At 54.8% G+C, this 19,347-nt stretch overlaps 1 protein-coding gene across 1 annotated transcript in view; it reads left to right on the plus strand.

The window, feature by feature from the left end:
• Skor1 (SKI family transcriptional corepressor 1) overlaps window positions 1–18,447 on the plus strand; it is a 57,571-nt gene extending 39,124 nt beyond the window's left edge. Inside the window, exons 3-10 of the mRNA XM_075965561.1 lie at window positions 10,075–12,277; window positions 13,262–13,358; window positions 14,319–14,429; window positions 14,824–14,895; window positions 16,128–16,202; window positions 16,436–16,510; window positions 17,010–17,075; window positions 17,704–18,447. Coding sequence (XP_075821676.1) covers window positions 10,085–12,277; window positions 13,262–13,358; window positions 14,319–14,429; window positions 14,824–14,895; window positions 16,128–16,202; window positions 16,436–16,510; window positions 17,010–17,075; window positions 17,704–17,798 — 2,784 coding nt within the window. The 5' untranslated portion in view covers window positions 10,075–10,084 and the 3' untranslated portion in view covers window positions 17,799–18,447. The remainder of the gene's footprint in view (window positions 1–10,074; window positions 12,278–13,261; window positions 13,359–14,318; window positions 14,430–14,823; window positions 14,896–16,127; window positions 16,203–16,435; window positions 16,511–17,009; window positions 17,076–17,703) is intronic.
• Window positions 18,448–19,347: the final 900 nt, after the last annotated feature.

The following is a 19,347-nucleotide window of genomic DNA, read 5'->3' on the forward strand; positions in this document are numbered from 1 at the left end:
TGAGCTTGATGTCAGCTTGGTCTACGGAGTGAGCTCCAGGACAGCCGGCGATACAGAGAGAGATTTTGGTCAAAAAGAAAAAAAATGGGGGGGGGGGGCGGGCAAGGGGAGGAAGAGAAAAAGCAAAAAGAAAGTAAGAATGACTCCTATAACAAAATCTTTTTTAAGGTTTATTTTATTTTTAATTGTGTGTGTGTGTGTGTGTAAGTGCCAGGTACCCTTGAAGTTCAGAACAGAGCTTTGAACTCCCTGGGTTGGAGTTACAGATGGTTATGAGTCACCATGTGGGTACTGAACTCAGATCCTCTGCAAGAATCATAAGAGCTCTTAGCCACTGAGCCATCTCTCCAGCCCCTAAAGCCTTCTTATATGTATTGTCAAAAATAAAAATAATAAATTAAATATCATCAATATTCTAAATGTTCATATCTTAGGGGATGCCATTATAAAAAGCCTGGTGGGTCTCCATTGCTACAAAGGGAAAGTTCGAGGAAAGAACAGAGTGTGGAAAAGCCAGCTCACATAGTGAGAAGTGACTGCCACTCATACAGCTGACAATGGACCTGTATATACAGAACGCCTAGAGGACTCTTACAGCCAGGGAAGGCAATATAGCTCAGCAAGTAAAAGTGCTTGCTGCCAACCCCGACAACCTGAGTTCAATTCTCCAGAACTCGGAAGGTGGAAGGAGAGATCTGACTCCAAAAAGTTGTCCTCTGACCTCTACAGCACACTATAGTACACACACACACACACACCCCTCTAAAAAAAAAGTAGGTGTAAAAAGGCCTGCAGTGTCATCAAGAAGGCAGAAGCTCGCCCAAGGAGAGATTGCTTGCTCCACCTGGAATGCAGGAATGCCTCGGTCAGGAACGCTAACGTGATGATTTCAGCAGAGCTCCCCGGGTCATTTCTACTGGACGCTGACGTGCCCGGCTGGATGATGCTGTGCTATGTATCGACTACTTGCGTTTGTTCTTTTGCTTGCTACATACTTAATAAACTTGCTCATTCAAAACCAAAAGTATGGCTACCGTAGATCATTCTCCAGGCAGAACAGACCCTCTCTAAAAACATATGGAACTTTTTGAGGTTCCTTAAAAGGCAAACCATAGAGTCACAATACCCAGCATGTCCACACCTAGGTATATACCAGGAGAAATTAGGACATGAGTCATACACAAACTTCCACACAAATATCCATAGCAGCATCACTCAGTAAAACCCCAAATAAAACCATGGAAATAACCACCCAAGTCAACAAAATGCGGGGTCCATGCAGCAGAATAGTGTTTGATAATAAAAAGGAATGGAGAGCTGACGAGTCATCCCAGTTAGTCAACGTGCTCGCCAGCAGGTCTGATAATTCAAGTTCAATCCTGACTCTCATGATAGAGAAAATCATCTCCCACAAGTTGTCCCCAGACACGATGAATGAATGTGTGAATGAATAAATATAAAGAAAGAAAAATGTTAAAGGAATGAAATTCTAATATGCACTATAAGATGGATAAGCTTGAAACCACCTTGCAAAGCTAAAGAAGCCGGTCATGAAAGGGCCCCGCACTGTCAGATCGGCTCCATCTGCATGAGATGTCCTCCACCATGAGCACACTTACAGAGACAGAAAGAAGACAGGAGATTGTCAGGGTCTGAGGAGTGACAGCTGAAAGGCATGAGGCTTCTCTTTGGGGTGATGGAACCTAATGTGGACAGTGGTGATGGTTGCACGGTGCTATGAATATGTGAAACTTGATGGACTGTTTGCTTTAAATCATACGTGTATGTGAATGACATGTTGATTTTGCTTCCTTAGGGGGTCAGTGAGCCCATGTTGAGCTGATGGCCTAATCCCAAATCTTCCTCCAATTCATGTGGTATCTGATGGTCTGCCCAGCATCCCAAACCCTGGGCACAGATTCCCTTGACCTGTTCCAGACAGGAAGACTGGACTCCAAAAACAGCCCCTCCCCATAGAAAGACTCAGAGAAGAAAGGGCTCAGATGTGCTGAGTAACCACTTTTGAGGTATATTTACATGGGGTGGGGCCTAGGGAAGACCCCCAAAATTTAGGAAGTACCTCCAAATTTTGCCCTCTAAGCACCTCCCTGGAGGCCCTATACCTGGCTGTGTGTCTGTCATCCACCCAGGGACTTACTTAGTCCTTATGACATCCCTGCAAGGCTCCATACCAATACTCAACAGTGTCTTAGTCATTGTCCAACTGCTGTGAAGAGACACCATGACCAAGGCAGCTCATGAAAGAAAGCATTTAATTGGGAGCTGGCTTAAGTTTCTGAGCATAAGTCCATGATCATCATGCCAGAGAGCATGGCAGGCAGCAGGCTGGCATGGCGATGGAGAAGTCACTGAAAGCTTACATCTGATCCACAAGCAGAAGGCAAAATAGAGAGACACTGAGCCTGGCATGAGCTTCTGAAACCTCAAGACCCACCCCTAGTGACACACCTCCTTCCAACAAAGCCACACCTCCTAATCCTTCCTAAATAGCCCATCACAGGGAACCAAACATTCAAATATGAGACTTTGGGGTCATTCTCTTCAAACCACCACAGACAGTAACAGATCTCTTTTTGTTTGGGAATGGCCTAGAATTTACTATGTAGTCCAGACTGGCCTTGAACTCTTGACTCAGCCTTCCAAATGCTGGGATTATAGGCTTCCAGTATCACTCCCAGCCCAGAGCAGATCTTGCTGGCTCCAGAGTCTGTTCTTCAAGCAGCTTCCTCAGGAGAATAAATTGAGGCGCCCGTGGGAAGGGTGCCTTTTGCAACCACCAGAAGCTTGGCAAACCTTGGGGTATCTTGCTCCAGAGGCCTTGCCTGAGTCCATGTGGGAGATGGGAAGCCCAAGGCTCTCAAACAGCACCTAGGAAGATAGAACCTCAGTATCACATTGGGCATTGGACCCCCTACAGCCCTCACCATCGAATGTTGTTCACGCATTCATTCAACAAACATGCTGAGGGTCTACTGTGTTCCAAGCCCTGTCCCGTGGACCTGGTTACAACAGAGAATGTTGCACTCCAGTGTGAGAGACAGAAAACACAGATAAGTGATCAAGAAGCATTAACCTAGCAGGGCTGTGGCAGCACACACCTTTAATCCCAGCACATGGGAGGCAGAGGCAGGCGGATCTCTGGGAGTTCGAGGCCAGTCTGGTCTACAAGAGCTCGTTCTAGGACAGGCTCCAAAGCTACAGAGAAACAGTCTCTCAAAAAACAAAACAAAGAAGGAGGAGGAGGAGAAAGAAGAGGAGAAGGAAGAAGAAGAAGAAGCATTAACCTACTCCTGGATCAAAGATGAAAATAGAACGTTCAGCAGTAGCAGACAGTTTTGAGGGAGAGCCTGTCACAGGGAGGGAGAAGTTAAAGCTCCCGGCTTTCTGGGTAGGAACCTCTGGGTCATACTAACTTCCTGGTGTTTTCTTACAATGGAGTAAACTTCTAAGTACAAAGAATAAATTCTTCCAACGCAAAGAAGGAGCTGGAGCAGCCTGGTGGATGGCATTCCTCTCCCAGGGTGCCAGCTGGACTATGGGCTGGAACCCAACCCAGAGTCCCGAGGAAAGGGAGAGCCCCTTGGGAAAAGTTCAGGCCAGCCGGCTGCTCCTACACTCAGTCCCAAACACCTCTCCAGAGGCCTCCCAGCTCGCTGTCTGCTGGAGCAAAGGAAGCCGGTCCAGCATGCCCTTCTTCGTCCCCCTAGCCTAAATTGCATCTCTAAGTACAGAGGAAACCTTGGAACCCGAAACCTTCAGACCATTTCCCAGGGCCTGGGAGTGCTCTGTCCCTTTCTCCCCAAGCTTAAGCACTCCACAGGGCATGCTACTTATAAGCAAATTACCCCTCCCCACCCCAGCTCAGAATCCCACAAGTAAGCTGCTCACAGAGCGGTGTCTGGGGAGGAATCCCCGAGAGCCCCACACTACCACGGAGTGCTGGCCAGTGCCCACCAGCCGGAGATAAAGTCTGCTGTGTGTAAAGATTTGTGGACAAATTTAACCGGACCCCTCTCTCCTCCCATCAATCTCCTGCTCTCGCCCCTCCCTGTTCCCAATGAGCAAGGTTTGCATCAGAACCTGGAGCCCAAGCAGAGACTATCTTGTGGCCTCAACGACACCAAGAATAAGGTGGGCCACGTAGCAGCTCCTCTGTGGCTTCTTCCTCTGCATAGCCACTAACCTCTAATAGGGGCCCAGAAGGCCCCGCCCAGTTGCCGTCTCTTTCTGGGGCCAAGGCTGCAGAACTAGGCTAGGCTGTATCTGGCCATTGGACTAATATCCAGATATTAAGTAAACAATAAATTAGCAAAACTACAAGAAAATTCTACAGCCCTTTACATTTGGCAATCATTGAGTGTTAATTAGAAATTCATTACAATTAAAACCCTGCCTAAACAGGGCCTGCGCGCCTTAATTACATCTGATTTTTAATTCAGAATACGTGTTTACACAGAAAGCGCTACGTACCCCATGATTATCCCCAATCCTCTTTATACTGTACTAATTATGTAAATTAAACCTAATTAACTGACGAAAACTGCCGTTAATTCAACTGGTAAAAGATATGTGCTTGAGACGAGGCGCGTCAGCACAGCTCGGCCCAAGCCAGAATCCGAATGGCGCTAGAGGCCGGCGCCCGTGTGGACCCAACGACGCCTGGAAATAGGGGGCAGCGCGGAACTGACGAGGGGCTGAGGAGAGCATAACCAAGAATGGAAAAGAGAGACAAAACCCTAATAATAAGACCTGGAGAGAGATGGGCCAAGGACAGCAACTCCCTCAAACTCCCCTGCTCTGTGCAGGGCCGCAGGATCGAAGGACCCAGAGACGCCACCGGGTATCACATTTCGCTTCTGAGCCTGAGTTCCAGTCCCAGATCTGCCCACCAATTAGCCTCCTGAACTTGAACAGATGACCTGGGCCTAAGAGGCATCTTTCCTCCACACCCAGGCCAAGGTTGCACATTCCTCCCCGTCCCTTCACTCGGTCAGACCTCCTCTGCAGAGTGTCAGACTGGGCACGCTGGGTGTAGCTCAGCCTGCGCGGTCGGTCTTAATGAAGGAAGAACCTGGCTCTGTTGGCTTCCAGTGCCTGACTCTTCCCTTCCTGTGAAATGGGGATGCTCGATGGTGGCTGCTGTGAGTACAGGCTGGCGGATCTTAAAATGTGGATGACAGTAGTGTTGCTATGGAACTGGCTCGATCTCGGGGCCCCAGACAAGCACCCCAGAAACCAATCCCAAGCAGTAGCAATTCCCCAAGCCTCTCCACCGGCCTTCCGTAGTTTATCTGGAGCTGCCCCAACGAAGACTGGGACCGGGCTGGGAGCTGTCCCTAGCTTGGTGCTGAACAAGGAGCCGCGGCCACACCGGCCGGCCGCTAGTGCAGTACCTAGAGTGGGACCCTTTGTATGAGAGGTCCCCAGGGGCTCTGTCTCCTGGCTACCGGCACTGTCTAGAGGCCAGTCCCGGAGACGTTATTAACCCTGGCAGTACAATAGAGGCAAAACAGGCAAGACCCCTCGGGAAGAGGACTTTTCGTCCTCCCCTTCCTACTCCACCACCCCGGGGGCGCAGGACTTCTCAATCGTTGTCACCACATACCGAATTCTGAGGGTGCTTTAAAAAAATCATTAGGCGTCTAGGAATAATTACTGAGTGGGATTGTAATTATGGGATGGGGGAGCCTGGGCCGAGGGAGGGAAGAGGAGCAGGGGTGGGAGAGCTGAGGATAGCATCTGGTGCAGGGACGGAAAACAGGCTGTTTCCCGCCAAAAGAAGGTGGGGAGGGTAAGAGCACAGAGTTGGAGTGGGACAGAGGTAGCACCTGGGAGAGATGCTGGAAGGGGAGAGCCAAAGAAGAGGTCCTGAGGAAAGTGAGAGACGGGGAGGAAGCAAGAGAGAGGGAGAAACTGAGAGAGGGGAAAGCGAGACTTTCATCTGGAAGAAATGGAGCCTTCAAACTTGTTTGGGTGGCTTCCGAGAACACACTGGAACTCCGACCCAGGCCTGGTACCTCCTGCCTCCGGGGGCAAGGCCTGAGCCATCTAACTGTACCCCAGGCTCCTTTCGTGGGGTCTCCTCGAGCCAGAGCGCAGAGCAGGACAAGAGCAAGTGAGAAGTGGAAGAGAACGGGAAGTGACCCCACCGGAGCTGAAACACTGGAGAAAAGAGGACCCATAACCCAGAGCCAGAAGGAAAACGAAAGGGCGGGGGCGAGGGCGACCCGGAGCCGCTACCCGCGGAAGATTTATGGAGCCGCTCAGGTTCCAAGGACAGGCTGCACTCGCCGCTGCTGCCACCGCCAGTAGCCGCTGTGGCCGCTGCGCCCCCTGCCCCGGCGGCCCGCCGCGCCCCGGGCCATCCTTGCCATTATTAACTTCTGTTTGATTAGGGTAATTGTTCAAACTTGGGTTGGACAGTATGATTAATTACAGTTTAATTAACGTGTCCATTAAGGACACTTAATGCCACGGGGGGCAGGAAGAGGAGGTGAAAATGGCCGAGGGGGTACCCCAAAACAGGCTAGGGGTGTGCTACTAGTAACTCATAGATTAAGATAAAAAGAGCCCGATGGGAGGAAATGAGGAGAGAGAGAGAGAGAGAGAGAGAGAGAGAGAGAGAGAGAGAGAGAGAGAGAGAGAGAGAGAGAGAGAGAGAAGGAAATGGAGCACTGTGGGGTATAGAGAAAGTACCAAAGGGTGATGTCCCGGCGTCCAGAAAACGGACCCCTCACTAGAAAACAGCGACGTCGAACCCCTGTAATTGACCCCAGTCCTCGTGGGCCTGGGTTCCAGGCCTCCCCCAATTATGATTTAGCTCTTGCTTTAGGCCTGTTAGGAATGATACTCCTATCATACTGGGGTAGGGACACAAACCCAGTTCCCCAGTCCCTTGCCCAGTGAAGAAAGGAGAGTGACTTTCTCTGTAGTGCACCCCCAGCCTGCTCCCACAGTCAGGAGCGGTGGGGGGCGGCACTGGCCTCTTCGGCTAGTCTCCCCAGTGCTCTGTACCCTATGCCATTCTTGACCTCCGGTCCGGGTCTCCAGGGCCACTCAGTTCCACGGTCCCTGCAGCGGGAGAGTGATGTGATCCTCCCCACTCCCCTTTCTTTTGGATCATCCTCAACTCCATCACCCTGCCCCGGCCTGCCCAGCTCAGGGTCCTTGGAGAGCAACGGACCCTAAACACTTGGTTCTCAGGGGCGAACTTTCTGGTTCTCCGGCCCTTCCTCCCATCGGCTTCTCTGGCTTGCGCGGGGCCGCAGGTGCGAGCGGCGGGCCGCAGGTGGGCGACCGCTTACCTGGGGCGCACAGGCCCTGGGGCTGCGGAGAGGCGGCGGGCTCGGCACTTGGCCCGCGGGATGGCGCACCCGGGGAGGGCGCAAGTAACTGCTAGGGGTGGTGGGTGTGGCGCCTCGGCTCGCAGCTGTCAGGCGCTCTAGCATAGCGTGGGCCTCGCCACTCCCGCCAGTGACCGCGACTGTGCCCGCCGCCGCGCCATGAGCTCAAGGCTTCGGCCTCTCCTTCGGGCCAGTCCCCGGCCTCGGGGGCATCGGTTCCAGGCACCGGACTCCGCTCCGGGGACCCTGGTGCCCCACGCCTGTTGAGAGCGGGAGGGGCCGCGGGTGGCAGTGCGGGGAGCGGGGTTGCGCGGCTGTGCGCGCGCGCGGGGAGGGGCCGCGCCGTCACCCAGAGAGCCCGGCGGATCCCCGACTCCCGCCCGCCGCTCCGCCCGCCGCGCACCTCCGCTCGCCGCTCTCCGGCTCCAGCCGCCGCACGGTGAGTACCCACGGTCGGGAGTCCGCAGCCCCTCGCGCCAGCCGCCCCAGCGCTTCTTTCGTTGACTTCTCCTTTAGACTCTGTGGCTGTTGTTTTCTATTCTACCAAACGACTCCACAGCCTCACCGCCACCGCTGCCTGCCTCCCGCCTCCTTACCCTTGCTAGGCTCAGCCCTCAAGCCCCGGGAACCCGCCAAGGGGTCCCTGAGCCGCCTTGACCGCTGCTTCTTGTGGCTGAATGCGGTCCCTTCGCGGGCGCTTTCTTCTTTGGCCCTCGAAATGCTGTTTCGTTCCTAGGGCTCCCCACTTCTCCGGGCTCCAAGACTGGAAGCCCTCTGGGAAAACCCTTTGGGGACGCAGGACCCCCAGCTTCAGGTGGACGCTCCTGGTTCAGGGTGCCCTCTTCACTGTATGCGGGCCGAGTACATTAGCCCAGAAAACCAAGAAGCCATCGTCATTTCCCAGAGCTGCACGCCCTCCAGCCACCTCCGCAGCCTGTCTGAGAACCATTCCTGGGACGCCTAGCTTGCCTGGTTTACCCCTTAGCCAAGGAGTTGGGACAGTGGTTTGTTTGCCTCCTAAAATGTTACCAAGGACTTCAGTGGGAAGGGAGGATCAACTTGCTTCAGTTTGACTGGAAGATGTGAAACAGATAATAGATAAATTGCTTGATACTTGAACAAGACACAAGATAGATGGGAGAAAGAGGAGTGAGCTGGCAGCGACAGCTCAGGGACAGATAAGATCGACAAATTAGGAGCATCTAAGCAAACAGAGAGGGAGGGAAAGAGACAGATCAAAAATTCCAGGTTCTTCACTGAAGGCTTTGGAATTCAGACCCCCTATTAGGTTGAAGCTGCCCCCACCCCGTGGATTTGCCTTTCCAGCCAAGTTCCAGGCAGGGAGTCCTAGGGATTGGACTGGGCTGCAAAAGCACCTGCCGCCTTGCACTGGGTTGGAGCTTTAAGTGTATGAAGACACGTGGGGTGACTAGGCGACCTAGAAGGCCCTCCATATCAATTCCTGGGTCCTCCACCAGGCTAGTCTGTGGACACAGATTCCTCTCTGTCTACTCCAGAGATCAAAGCGGGGGACCACCAGCAACTTTTTATGCCTGGAGTTTTGCAGTGACTTTCAAGAGAGGCCAAGATTCTTCCTAGCCCGTATGAACTGGGCTATCAAGGCATGAAGAATACTCAGAGAAGACACTCCCACCAAAGGAGCAACCCAGTGCCTGGGGAGCCTCTGTTTGGCCTCAGGAAATTAGGCATACGTGAAGGAGGAAGGCTCAGGGAATGCGTTTTCAAAAGCTAAGAGGAGACTCCGGAGAAACCTCTGTGAGAATCTCTCTGTCCCAAGCGCTGACCCAGACGGGAAGCCAGCTTGAGTCTGGAATGCAGCTAAAAATGCAGAAAATGTGGTTAAAAACTGTGTGATCCTGGCCCAACTGATGGCTGGCAGGAAAGCTTCCTGTAAACCCAGATGGACACTTTCTGCTCAAGGAACACGGGGCGCAAGGCATCTGAAGAGTAGTCCAGGTTTGTGCAAGCCGGTACTGTTGTTTCTGGAAGCCGGTCATCCCGAAGCTAGGTGCAGTGAGGGCCACCCGAGGTCGTGGTGCACGCGACAAGCTTTGGAAAGGGTAGGGTTCAGCACCGCGAACAGCGGTGGCCTCCTCCCCTCAATGTTCTTCAACCTCCAACCCTCCTCCTTCTCCCTGCCCCCACCACAACATCCTGCAGTTTGGTGATGGGCAGCGAGTGCCCCTCCTTCGCCTCCCACCTCTCCCCTCACTGCCCCCGCCCGCACGCGTGCACGCGCGACTGAGCAGAGGGGCCGATGGTCCGGGTTTCAGGACCCTGTCGGGCAGGGAAGGCTGCGAGGTAGCTGAAAGCAGGAGAACCTGGGTGCCGGCCGGAAAGCCTGGATTTGGCTATGGCATTGCTGTGTGGTCTTGGGCAAGTCACTTTCCGTCTCTGGGTCTCAATTCCTTCCCAATCTGAAAACAACGGGATTGTGTTCCTGGCAGTCGGGGCTTTCCTGAGGTTTCGATTTTCCCTTTTTCCTCCCTTAGCCCCCCGGGTGCTTTGTTTCAGCGCAGACACGGGTCTGAATAACAAAAGGGGCCAGTCCAAGAGAAGAATGAGCTTGGACTCCCCACTGCCAAGTAACCCCCTCGCACCCCACACGTTGCGCCCCGCTGGGCGGGCCTGAACCGAGGTAGAGGCGCTAAAAATGGCTCATCTGCTCTCTGCTCTCTCTATTTCGCAGGAGCGGCGGCATGGAGACTCTCACCACTCAGCTGGGGCCGGGGCGCGAGGGCAGCTCTTCTCCCAACTCCAAGCAAGAGTTGCAGCCCTATTCAGGATCCAGCGCTCTGAAACCCAACCAGGTGGGCGAGACGTCGCTGTATGGAGTGCCTATCGTGTCTCTGGTCATTGACGGGCAGGAGCGCCTGTGCCTAGCCCAGATCTCCAACACCCTGCTCAAAAACTACAGCTACAATGAGATCCACAACCGCCGCGTGGCTCTGGGCATCACGTGCGTGCAGTGCACGCCGGTGCAGCTGGAGATCCTGCGTCGGGCCGGGGCTATGCCCATCTCCTCTCGCCGCTGTGGCATGATCACGAAACGAGAGGCCGAACGCTTGTGCAAATCATTTCTGGGTGAACACAAGCCACCCAAACTGCCCGAGAACTTCGCCTTCGACGTGGTACACGAGTGCGCGTGGGGTTCTCGGGGCAGCTTCATTCCTGCTCGTTACAACAGCTCTCGCGCCAAGTGCATCAAGTGCGGTTACTGCAGCATGTATTTCTCACCCAACAAGTTCATCTTCCATTCGCACCGCACACCCGACGCCAAGTACACTCAGCCCGACGCCGCCAACTTCAACTCGTGGCGTCGGCACCTCAAACTCAGTGACAAGTCGGCCACCGACGAACTGAGCCACGCTTGGGAGGACGTCAAGGCTATGTTTAATGGCGGAACGCGCAAGAGGACCTTCTCGCTGCAAGGAGGCGGCGGAGGTGGCGCTAATAGCGGGTCTGGTGGTACAGGGAAGGGCGGCGCTGGTGGCGGTGGCGGTAGCGGTCCAGGGTGCGGCGCGGAGATGGCCCCAGGCCCACCGCCTCACAAAAGTCTCCGCTGCGGTGAGGATGAGGTGACTGGGCCTCCGGGACCACCTCCACCGCATCCGCAGCGTGCACTAGGCCTGGCGGCGGCAGCTAGTGGCCCTACAGGACCTGGAGGGCCTGGAGGCAGCGCGGGAGTTCGCAGCTACCCGGTGATTCCAGTGCCCAGCAAAGGCTTTGGCCTCTTGCAGAAACTGCCCCCGCCTCTTTTCCCACATCCTTACGGTTTTCCCACAGCCTTCGGCCTATGTCCCAAAAAGGACGACCCAGTGTTGGTCACCGGAGAACCCAAAGGCGGCCCTGGCACCGGGAGCGGTGGGGGCGCCGGCTCTGCCGGGGGTGCCGGTGGTCCGGGGGCTGGCCACTTGCCCCCGGGAGCAGGGTCCGGCCCTGGCGGCGGCACTATGTTCTGGGGACATCAACCTTCCGGCGCAGCCAAGGACGCAGCGGCGGTAGCTGCAGCAGCGGCCGCCGCCACTGTGTACCCGACGTTTCCCATGTTCTGGCCAGCTGCCGGGAGCCTCCCGGTGCCGCCTTACCCGGCCGCACAGAGCCAAGCCAAGGCCGTAGCGGCCGCGGTGGCTGCTGCTGCTGCGGCGGCGGCGGCAGCGGCTGGCGGTGGCGGCCCGGAGTCTTTGGACGGTGCCGAGCCAGCCAAGGAGGGCAGCCTCGGTACGGAGGAGCGTTGCCCGAGCGCTCTATCCCGCGGGCCCCTGGATGAGGATGGCGCGGACGAGGCGCTGCCTCCGACCTTGGCTCCCTTGCCCCCTCCGCCACCGCCACCCGCCCGCAAAAGCTCCTACGTGTCGGCCTTCCGACCCGTGGTCAAGGACGCGGAGAGCATCGCTAAACTCTACGGCAGCGCGCGCGAGGCATATGGCTCGGGGCCTGCTCGTGGGCCAGTGCCGGGCACAGGGACGGGAGGAGGTTACGTGAGCCCGGACTTTCTGAGCGAGGGCAGCTCCAGCTACCATTCCGCCTCTCCCGACGTGGACACCGCGGACGAACCTGAGGTGGACGTAGAGTCCAACCGCTTCCCCGACGAGGAGGGCGCCCAGGACGACACCGAGCCCAGCGCACCCAGCACGGGAGGTGGCCCAGACGGAGACCAGTCCGCTGGGCCCCCATCTGTCACATCCTCAGGCGCAGACGGTCCCACAGACTCTCCTGATGGCGATAGCCCTCGTCCTCGCCGCCTCCTTGGGCCACCGCCCCCTGGCAGAACCGCATTCGGGGACTTGGTGGCCGATGATGTGGTGCGGAGAACTGAGAGGAGCCCACCAAGCGGTGGCTATGAGCTACGAGAGCCTTGCGGGCCCCTGGCAGGCCCCGCGGTGGCCAAGGTGAGCCAGGCTTCCCACGGGTGGCGCCTCCTCCCTTACTCCGTTCTGTCTGTGCACAGAAGCCCGGGCCGAATGTGGGAACTGGGATTTTGTTCTGCTCAGGCGTTGGAGCAGCAGGTCCCAACTGCTCGTCTCAGCCCCACCTTAGGGCTGTGGAAGTAGGCACTCTGGGACCCCCGGGTTGCGGGATTCGGAAAATCCGGGGGAGGGAGCAGGCCTGAGAAACAGCGAGGGCATTTTATTTTCGTTGATGGAGTGGGGAGGAGATTTGCAGAGGCCGCTAGGCACCCAGAATGACAAACAAAAGAGGTCTGAAGGAAGAATAGAAGAGAAAGGGACCCAAAACTAGAAAAAGGCTCCCTGGAGGCCAGGCCCAAAGTGTGCCTGCATGAATGAGGATGACACCCAAGGAACACCAGAAAATAGGGAGAGAAGAGAGCAGTCTCATGACAAGAAGTCTCTAGAATCCTCCATCCTCCTAACTAGCAGTTTTCAGAGTCTTTTCCAACTTGGGCCTAAGGAACTCCACAGCTCTTGGCTGGAAAGCCTAGGCTCGCGGGCTCTCTGATTGGCAGGGAAGTGACCGGAGAGTGAACTGTGACTAGGCCGGAAGGGTTGGCTGTTTTGAAAGTAGATGCGCACACCTGTACATTGACATTGAGTTTATTAAAACAGGAATTGTTGACTGTGTGAGAAAGGCGTCGTTTATGCAGGGAACGACCTAGGGAGGGAAAGTAGCTTTAAAAAAAAAGCGAGCACTGAACGTGGGTGGATTTGAACAGCCGGAAGCTTGAGAGCCGCTTTGTGTTTCAAGCCATTTGCTGGCGCGTAACAAAGATTATCCCAAATCAACTACGATGTGTCACCGCTGCCCTGGGCGCCCAGGTCTACAGAACCCACCAACTTCTGCCACCCCCTCGGCCTTCCGTTTGGCCCCTGGGCACAGTTGTCCCCCTAATCTCCTGTCATTTTCGGCCGCCGCAGGTCTATGCGCCTGAGAGGGACGAACACGTGAAGAGTGCAGCTGCGGCGGCGGCGCTGGGTCCCACGGCCTCGTACCTTTGCACCCCGGAGGCCCACGGTAATGCCTCCCGAGGCCTCTGGCCCTTGTGATCTGGGAAGCACAACCAGAACCCAGGGCCAAGTCGGGCCTTTCAAGGAAGGGAGGGAATGAGGGAAAGGGGCTCAGCGGGCTTGGGGACCTAAAGAGAGAAAGAGGGGGAAAAGAAGAACAATAGAAGAAAAAGGAAACTGTGGACTCCCAATGCTCTGGGTTTGGTTAGTTAACAACAATCACGACCCATCCTCCTCACTTCCACCTGCGCACACACTCCAGCATACCTCCTCCGCGATTTAAACCTTTCAAAAAACTACGGCTGGAAGGCATCTCCTTCAGGTCCTTCATTTATCCAGAAACGCGCTCAGCCTTAGACTGCGTGGTGGAGACGCCTGATCTGGGCGCAGGGTGAGGGCTAGTGGCTGCGTGCTTGTGTACCCCAGAAGCTCAGGTGTAGCTGCGGCCCCCCTTCAAGGAGCAACCCTGCATTTGCATTTGGGACTCGGTAGTTAGCGGAGGAAGAGCAGGTGTGGGGGGAGGGGACAACAGAAATTCAAGCAGGCCTCTGCAGCCGGGTGCCGGACAAAGTCCCCCAAAACCACCAGCACCCGAAAGGTCGCCCTTGGAATGCGCTCTCCTCTGGAGTCGCGCGGACAAACCCGGCAGCTACGCGCTCTCCCGGTGCCCCAGTATCTGCGCGCGCAATGTAGGTCGCTCGTCCCTGGTGGGCTCAGCTGCTTGTCTTGATCTTTTCCTGGGGGCCAGGGGCTAGGGCGGGGGCGTGAAGCTGGGATGGAGCAGACCTTTTGCGGGGGGAGGGGGTGCAGAGCACAAAGCCTCAGGGCGCGCGCCTGGGCGCACAGCCGGGAACCAGAGGCGGCCACGACGTTTTTAATTAGGGCTTGGGCGCCCCAACCGAGGCCGTTCTGTAGTATCCGGGTCACAGTTTCTTTGCCTCTCCTTGAGACTCAGTCTGCCTTTTAGAGCAAGACAAGGAAGACAATCACTCGACGACAGCCGACGACTTGGAAACTAGGAAATCCTTTTCAGACCAAAGGAGTGTCTCCCAGCCAAGCCCTGCAAACACAGATCGAGGTGAGCCCCAACAGACCTCGCCTGCACCCGTGGCCTCGAGCTGAGATCCAACTCATCCGGGTCACCACAGGCTTGGAGGAAGTTTTTCATTGTAAGCAGATGATGCCATTAGAGAGATAGTTAATGTCGTGGGGGAGATGCAGACCGACTTTCAGGACCTGTTTCTCTCTAGTGGGCTTTCTGAGAAAAGGGAGGGGGCCCTACCGAAAGGAAAGGGAAGAGGGACCACCTCAGTCACCTAGAATAGATCAAAGGGTGCTTCCTACCGGGGCTCATCTTCCAGAATCCACTTTCCTTCTCCCCAGATTAGTGTCTTGGAAGGTATTCAGGTCTGGCAGAGGTCCTTAATTTGACAGAATTCCCAGAACCCCTCTTACTTGCCCTTGTATCCTAGGTGATGATGGGCTCGCTTTGGATGTCACAGGAACTCAGCTGGTGGAGAAAGATATTGAAAACCTGGCCAGAGGTGAGGTTCAGTCTGGGAAATGGAACTATGAGGTGCTTGAGGTGGATGGGTCCTTAGAGGAGAGGGCCTGTACTCTTGTAGTGGGTGTGTGCCCAAGGTTCCACTGGGGGAGAGGGCACTCGTCCATCTCATCCAGCAGAAAGGATAACCCTCTGGGTACACGGCATGAGAGTAGAGAGAGTTTATTGGAAGTTTGGGTTCTTACAGGCCAGTCTTGAAGGGCCGAGGGAAAAAGAAGAATGGGCCTTGATTCTCAGAACTGGTGACAATTTGTTTCTCTCTCTCACCCCATGAAAACCCAGAACTTTTTCTGAAGAACAAGATGGTGGGTGGGTATTTATTTCAGGAACGTCAAAGGCTACTTCTCCCTCTGGGATCAATGCATAACCCTTCACAATAAAATGTAGCTGGAGCTCATCCGCAGAGCAGGACGCCCCCCCTGCTTTAGTCTCACAGAGGAAGATGGCATAAGCCACAGAGGACAGCGGCTCTGAATCCCACTCAGGATCTTCACTTACATGGCTGTGTCGCAAAGGAGCCTTCCCATGGGAGGATCTAGATACTTGTGGCCTCCTGTTGGGGGCAGCTTGTCCTCCCGCTTCCCAGAACAGGCTTCTGGGGATATTGAACTGAGCCTTCCCCACACCGGCCAATGGAAGGTCTTAGAAATTGCGCATGGGGTTGGGGGGGGGGGAGTAGTCTTCCTCCCCTCTTAGTTGCAGATTTTACAGGATATGCCCCAACTTGAAAGCCCTGGTCTTTTATCTGGTTGTTCAGTACATGGATTTGGGGGTCTAAGTACCCCCTTGAAATTGTAAACAAACTTTCTGTGTACCTCTTTTTCTCTAGGAAGGCTGTCCTTGGATCTGATCAGATTCTCCCTGATATGTCTTTAAAGGGGAGAGTAGAAGTCTCATTTGAAATGGGGAATCATGTTTTGTGGGTCTTCTTCTGAGGTTGGAGAGTTAGGAGCAACTTAAAGCAGATGTCAGGCTCCAGTTGCTTCTTGGAACCATGGTCCAGAAATGCAAAATAGTTTCTACCTTCTTGTATTTGAATATCCTGAAACTATTCCCTAGGCCCCCAGCTTCCATCAAAGTCTTGGAGTTCAAGTGAAAAGTAAAAGACAAAGTGCTCAGGGGTCAGGACCTTTGGCCAGGGCAGAACCTTGGGCCCGTGGGTCCCCTGGATTTCCTCAGTCTCCCCTTTACCTCTCTCCCAACCCTTCACAGAAGAATTGCAGAAATTGCTTCTGGAGCAAATGGAGCTTCGAAAGAAGCTGGAGCGGGAATTCCAGAGTCTCAAAGGTACTTCTTTCCTTTCCCGCCCTACACCACCACTTCCCGAACTTTCGGGAACTGGGTGCAGACAGCGGAGGCCACTGGCCCCGGGGGAGAAAAGAACTCCAGTCTCCAGTGTTTCCAGCGAAGGGAAGGACTGGGGTGGGGGTGGGGAGTAGGGGTAAGGACGGGAGGGAGCGGGAAGTGGAGCTGGGAGAGGAGGCTGTGCTTAACAGCTCTCACTTAATCAATTTGCACAGATAATTTTCAGGATCAAATGAAGAGGGAATTGGCTTATCGGGAAGAAATGGTGCAACAGCTGCAGATTGTCAGAGGTAAGACGGGAGTCAGGTGAGCGAGCGCGCGCAGTAACCGCCTCTCGTCTGGCAGGAGCCGCAATGTTGGCTCAGTCATTTGGATTTAAATTGAAGGTAATTTAACAATTATTTTTTTTATTTAATATCCTTTGTATAGTCTGATTAGCCTCAGAATGGCAAGCGAGCCCAGCGAACGGCTTGCAGGCATCATTACGTGGAGTGATTGAACTTCTTAGCGCGGCAATTTCCATGGTTTCTAAATTAAAAATCGAGGCGTAAAATTACCTGGGAAGTAATGCCTAAGTTTGCTTTAATTTTGGTTAGATCCGTCTGCCTTTAAGCGCCATCCCAGGCCATTTCCTCCCCCACTCCCAGCCTGCAGTTTGAAGTGTTAGTGTACCCCTCCCCAGTTTCCGGAGTTAGTTCTGCCGGGGAGAGGCTGTGACCCTGGCCACGACCTCAGCCAACTGGCTGGAGGACCGCCTGTGTTTCCTCAAAGTACTTCTGTGTCTTCCAGATACCTTGTGTAACGAACTGGACCAGGAGAGGAAGGCGCGCTATGCCATCCAGCAGAAATTAAAAGGTGTGAACCCAGAAACAAAGATGAATGAGTGTGTGTGTATGGGGGGGGGGGGTTGATTGGATGGATGGATGGATGGATGGATGGATGGATGGATGGATGGATGGATGGGTGGATGGGTGGGTGGATGGGTGGATGGATGGGTGGATGGATGGATGGGTGGATGAGTAGATGGGTGGGTGGGTGGGTGGATGGGTGGATGGGTGGGTGGGTGGGCTTGTAAGAAAGGAGGCCCGGGCCCTTATGGATCAGAAGGGAACTGGGAACTGAATGAAATGAGGGGAAATTTCCGTACTGTAAGATAAGAAGAAAGGGTCCCTTGAGCTCTGGGCATCTGAAAATTTGCTTTCTGGTCCAACCCTGGCCTTAGACAATTAGATCTCTTTGTGCCTCCGTTTCTCCTTCTGTAAAATGGGACTAATGGACCTTAGAAATGGTTCTGATTGGCCCAGATCTCACTCTTGCCTCCCTGCCTCCCTTCTGCTCCACTGGGAATTCCTGTGCCCAAAGGGCTGAATGGGGCCTGCGCGGGAGATAGGGGGGTGGGGGGAGAAGGGGGGTAACTGGTGCACCTCGAGGCCCAGTGAGGCCAGCGAGGCAGCCAACGTGGTTGGTGCAACTCTCTCTCCAGAAGCTCACGACGCCCTCCACCACTTCTCCTGCAAGATGCTGACACCCCGGCACTGCACTGGCAACTGCTCCTTCAAGCCCCCGCTGTTGCCCTAGCGCAGGCCTGGCCGCGCCCACGCGCCCTCAAGCAATGCTGCTCCCTTCTGTAAATACCCCCCCCCCCCCCCCCCCCCGCTACCGTGACGGCCCAGAGCGAGGAACAAGCCATTAGGACCTGACCGTTGTAAATACAGCCGCCCGCCCGCCGGTCCCCACTCGGGCCCGGCTCGGTTTCCCACTGTAAATACTGCCTCGCCCCTCCTTTGAACTCCAGGGCATCAGCCCTCAAGTGGTAAACTGGAACTACCGGGGGAAAGAAACAGGAGAGGGGAAACCTCTTCCACACACACTCCACTCCGGCCTGAGTAGGTCCTGGGACCCGGATTGTGAATATAATGTAGTATCTTCGCTGGCTGCAGCCGCGCGCTCCCCGTCCCGTCCACTTCTGAAACTCTTGTTCCTAACGACAACGTGGCTATGTGCAATGGATATAAACGGACTGTGAGTCTCTTGGTTCAGTATTAGGTTCACTTTATTTATGCTGTAAGCTATTTTACTTCCCCCGGACCCCTTTCCAGTCCTCATTTTGCATTCATTCCTCTTTGGATTTTGCTTTGTGTTTTTTTGTTGTTGTGTAACGTAACAGCACTTTAAAAGGGCGACAACTGACTCACGAGATGGCGACCATCTTGAGCCTATTTGGGGAGACCTGTATCCGTGACTTTTGTTTTTAATAAAAAGAAAAAAAATTGTCACTCTTCGGGGCTACGGAGTTGGGGGTGTGCTCAGGTGGTGGGGGAGGAGGGGGAGGGGCCGGTGAAAGACGTTGCCTCCCAAAGTTGCATGAGGACGCAAGAGCGAGGCGTGCTCAAGGTTACAGTGGTGGTGCTCTCTCCGGGCTCCTGACTTCTCTGCAAACCCACCTAGACACACCCAGTTTACCCCCACAGGCCTCTGGAGTAGGACCCTGGGCCTCTGGGCTTTAGTTGCGGAAGAAAACTGCTGCCTGGCCCCTTGGACAGTGGTCCCTTCTTTCCCAAGCTTTGCTAGTACAGCCGGAAAGGTTTTTTTCTTCTTCTTCTCCTTTAGATTCCTGTATATGAAGTCACCTGCGGGGTTTGGGGTATACTCATCAAGGGAGTCTTCTAGGCTCCCAGGCTGCTAGGAATCTCGGGTTCAGTCGGAAAATCCCTGCTTGCTGGTGCGGGCCCCACAGACCTGACCCGGGAGCTCTGGCAGGGTAGGGGTGAGGAGTGAAGGCCTTAGATTAGATCTTGGCGGGACAGATATGAAAAAGACAGAGTTTTTGAGGTCGCTGCCACAGACAGATGCCCTGCCACTGGCCTGTCGCTATCTGGAAGGAGGGAGCTCTGTCCTACTGGATTTGTGCAGCTGGAGGACCCCAAAGAAAAAAGGAGAGGCCTGCTGACCACAGGTGCAAAGGCCTGGACACGCCCTCCCCCCACCCCCGCCCCAGACTGTGGCCCAGGAGTGTGAAGTCTCACCTGCAGGAAACATACCCCTCCCCCAAGCAGTATGGAGGATAAAATGGAGAAAGCGGGTTCTCTTACGAATTTTTTTTTAGCCCAGACTGGATTTCATGCCC

The sequence above is a fragment of the Microtus pennsylvanicus genome, chromosome 3 (assembly GCF_037038515.1).
Source record: "Microtus pennsylvanicus isolate mMicPen1 chromosome 3, mMicPen1.hap1, whole genome shotgun sequence".
Lineage (NCBI taxonomy): Eukaryota > Metazoa > Chordata > Mammalia > Rodentia > Cricetidae > Microtus > Microtus pennsylvanicus.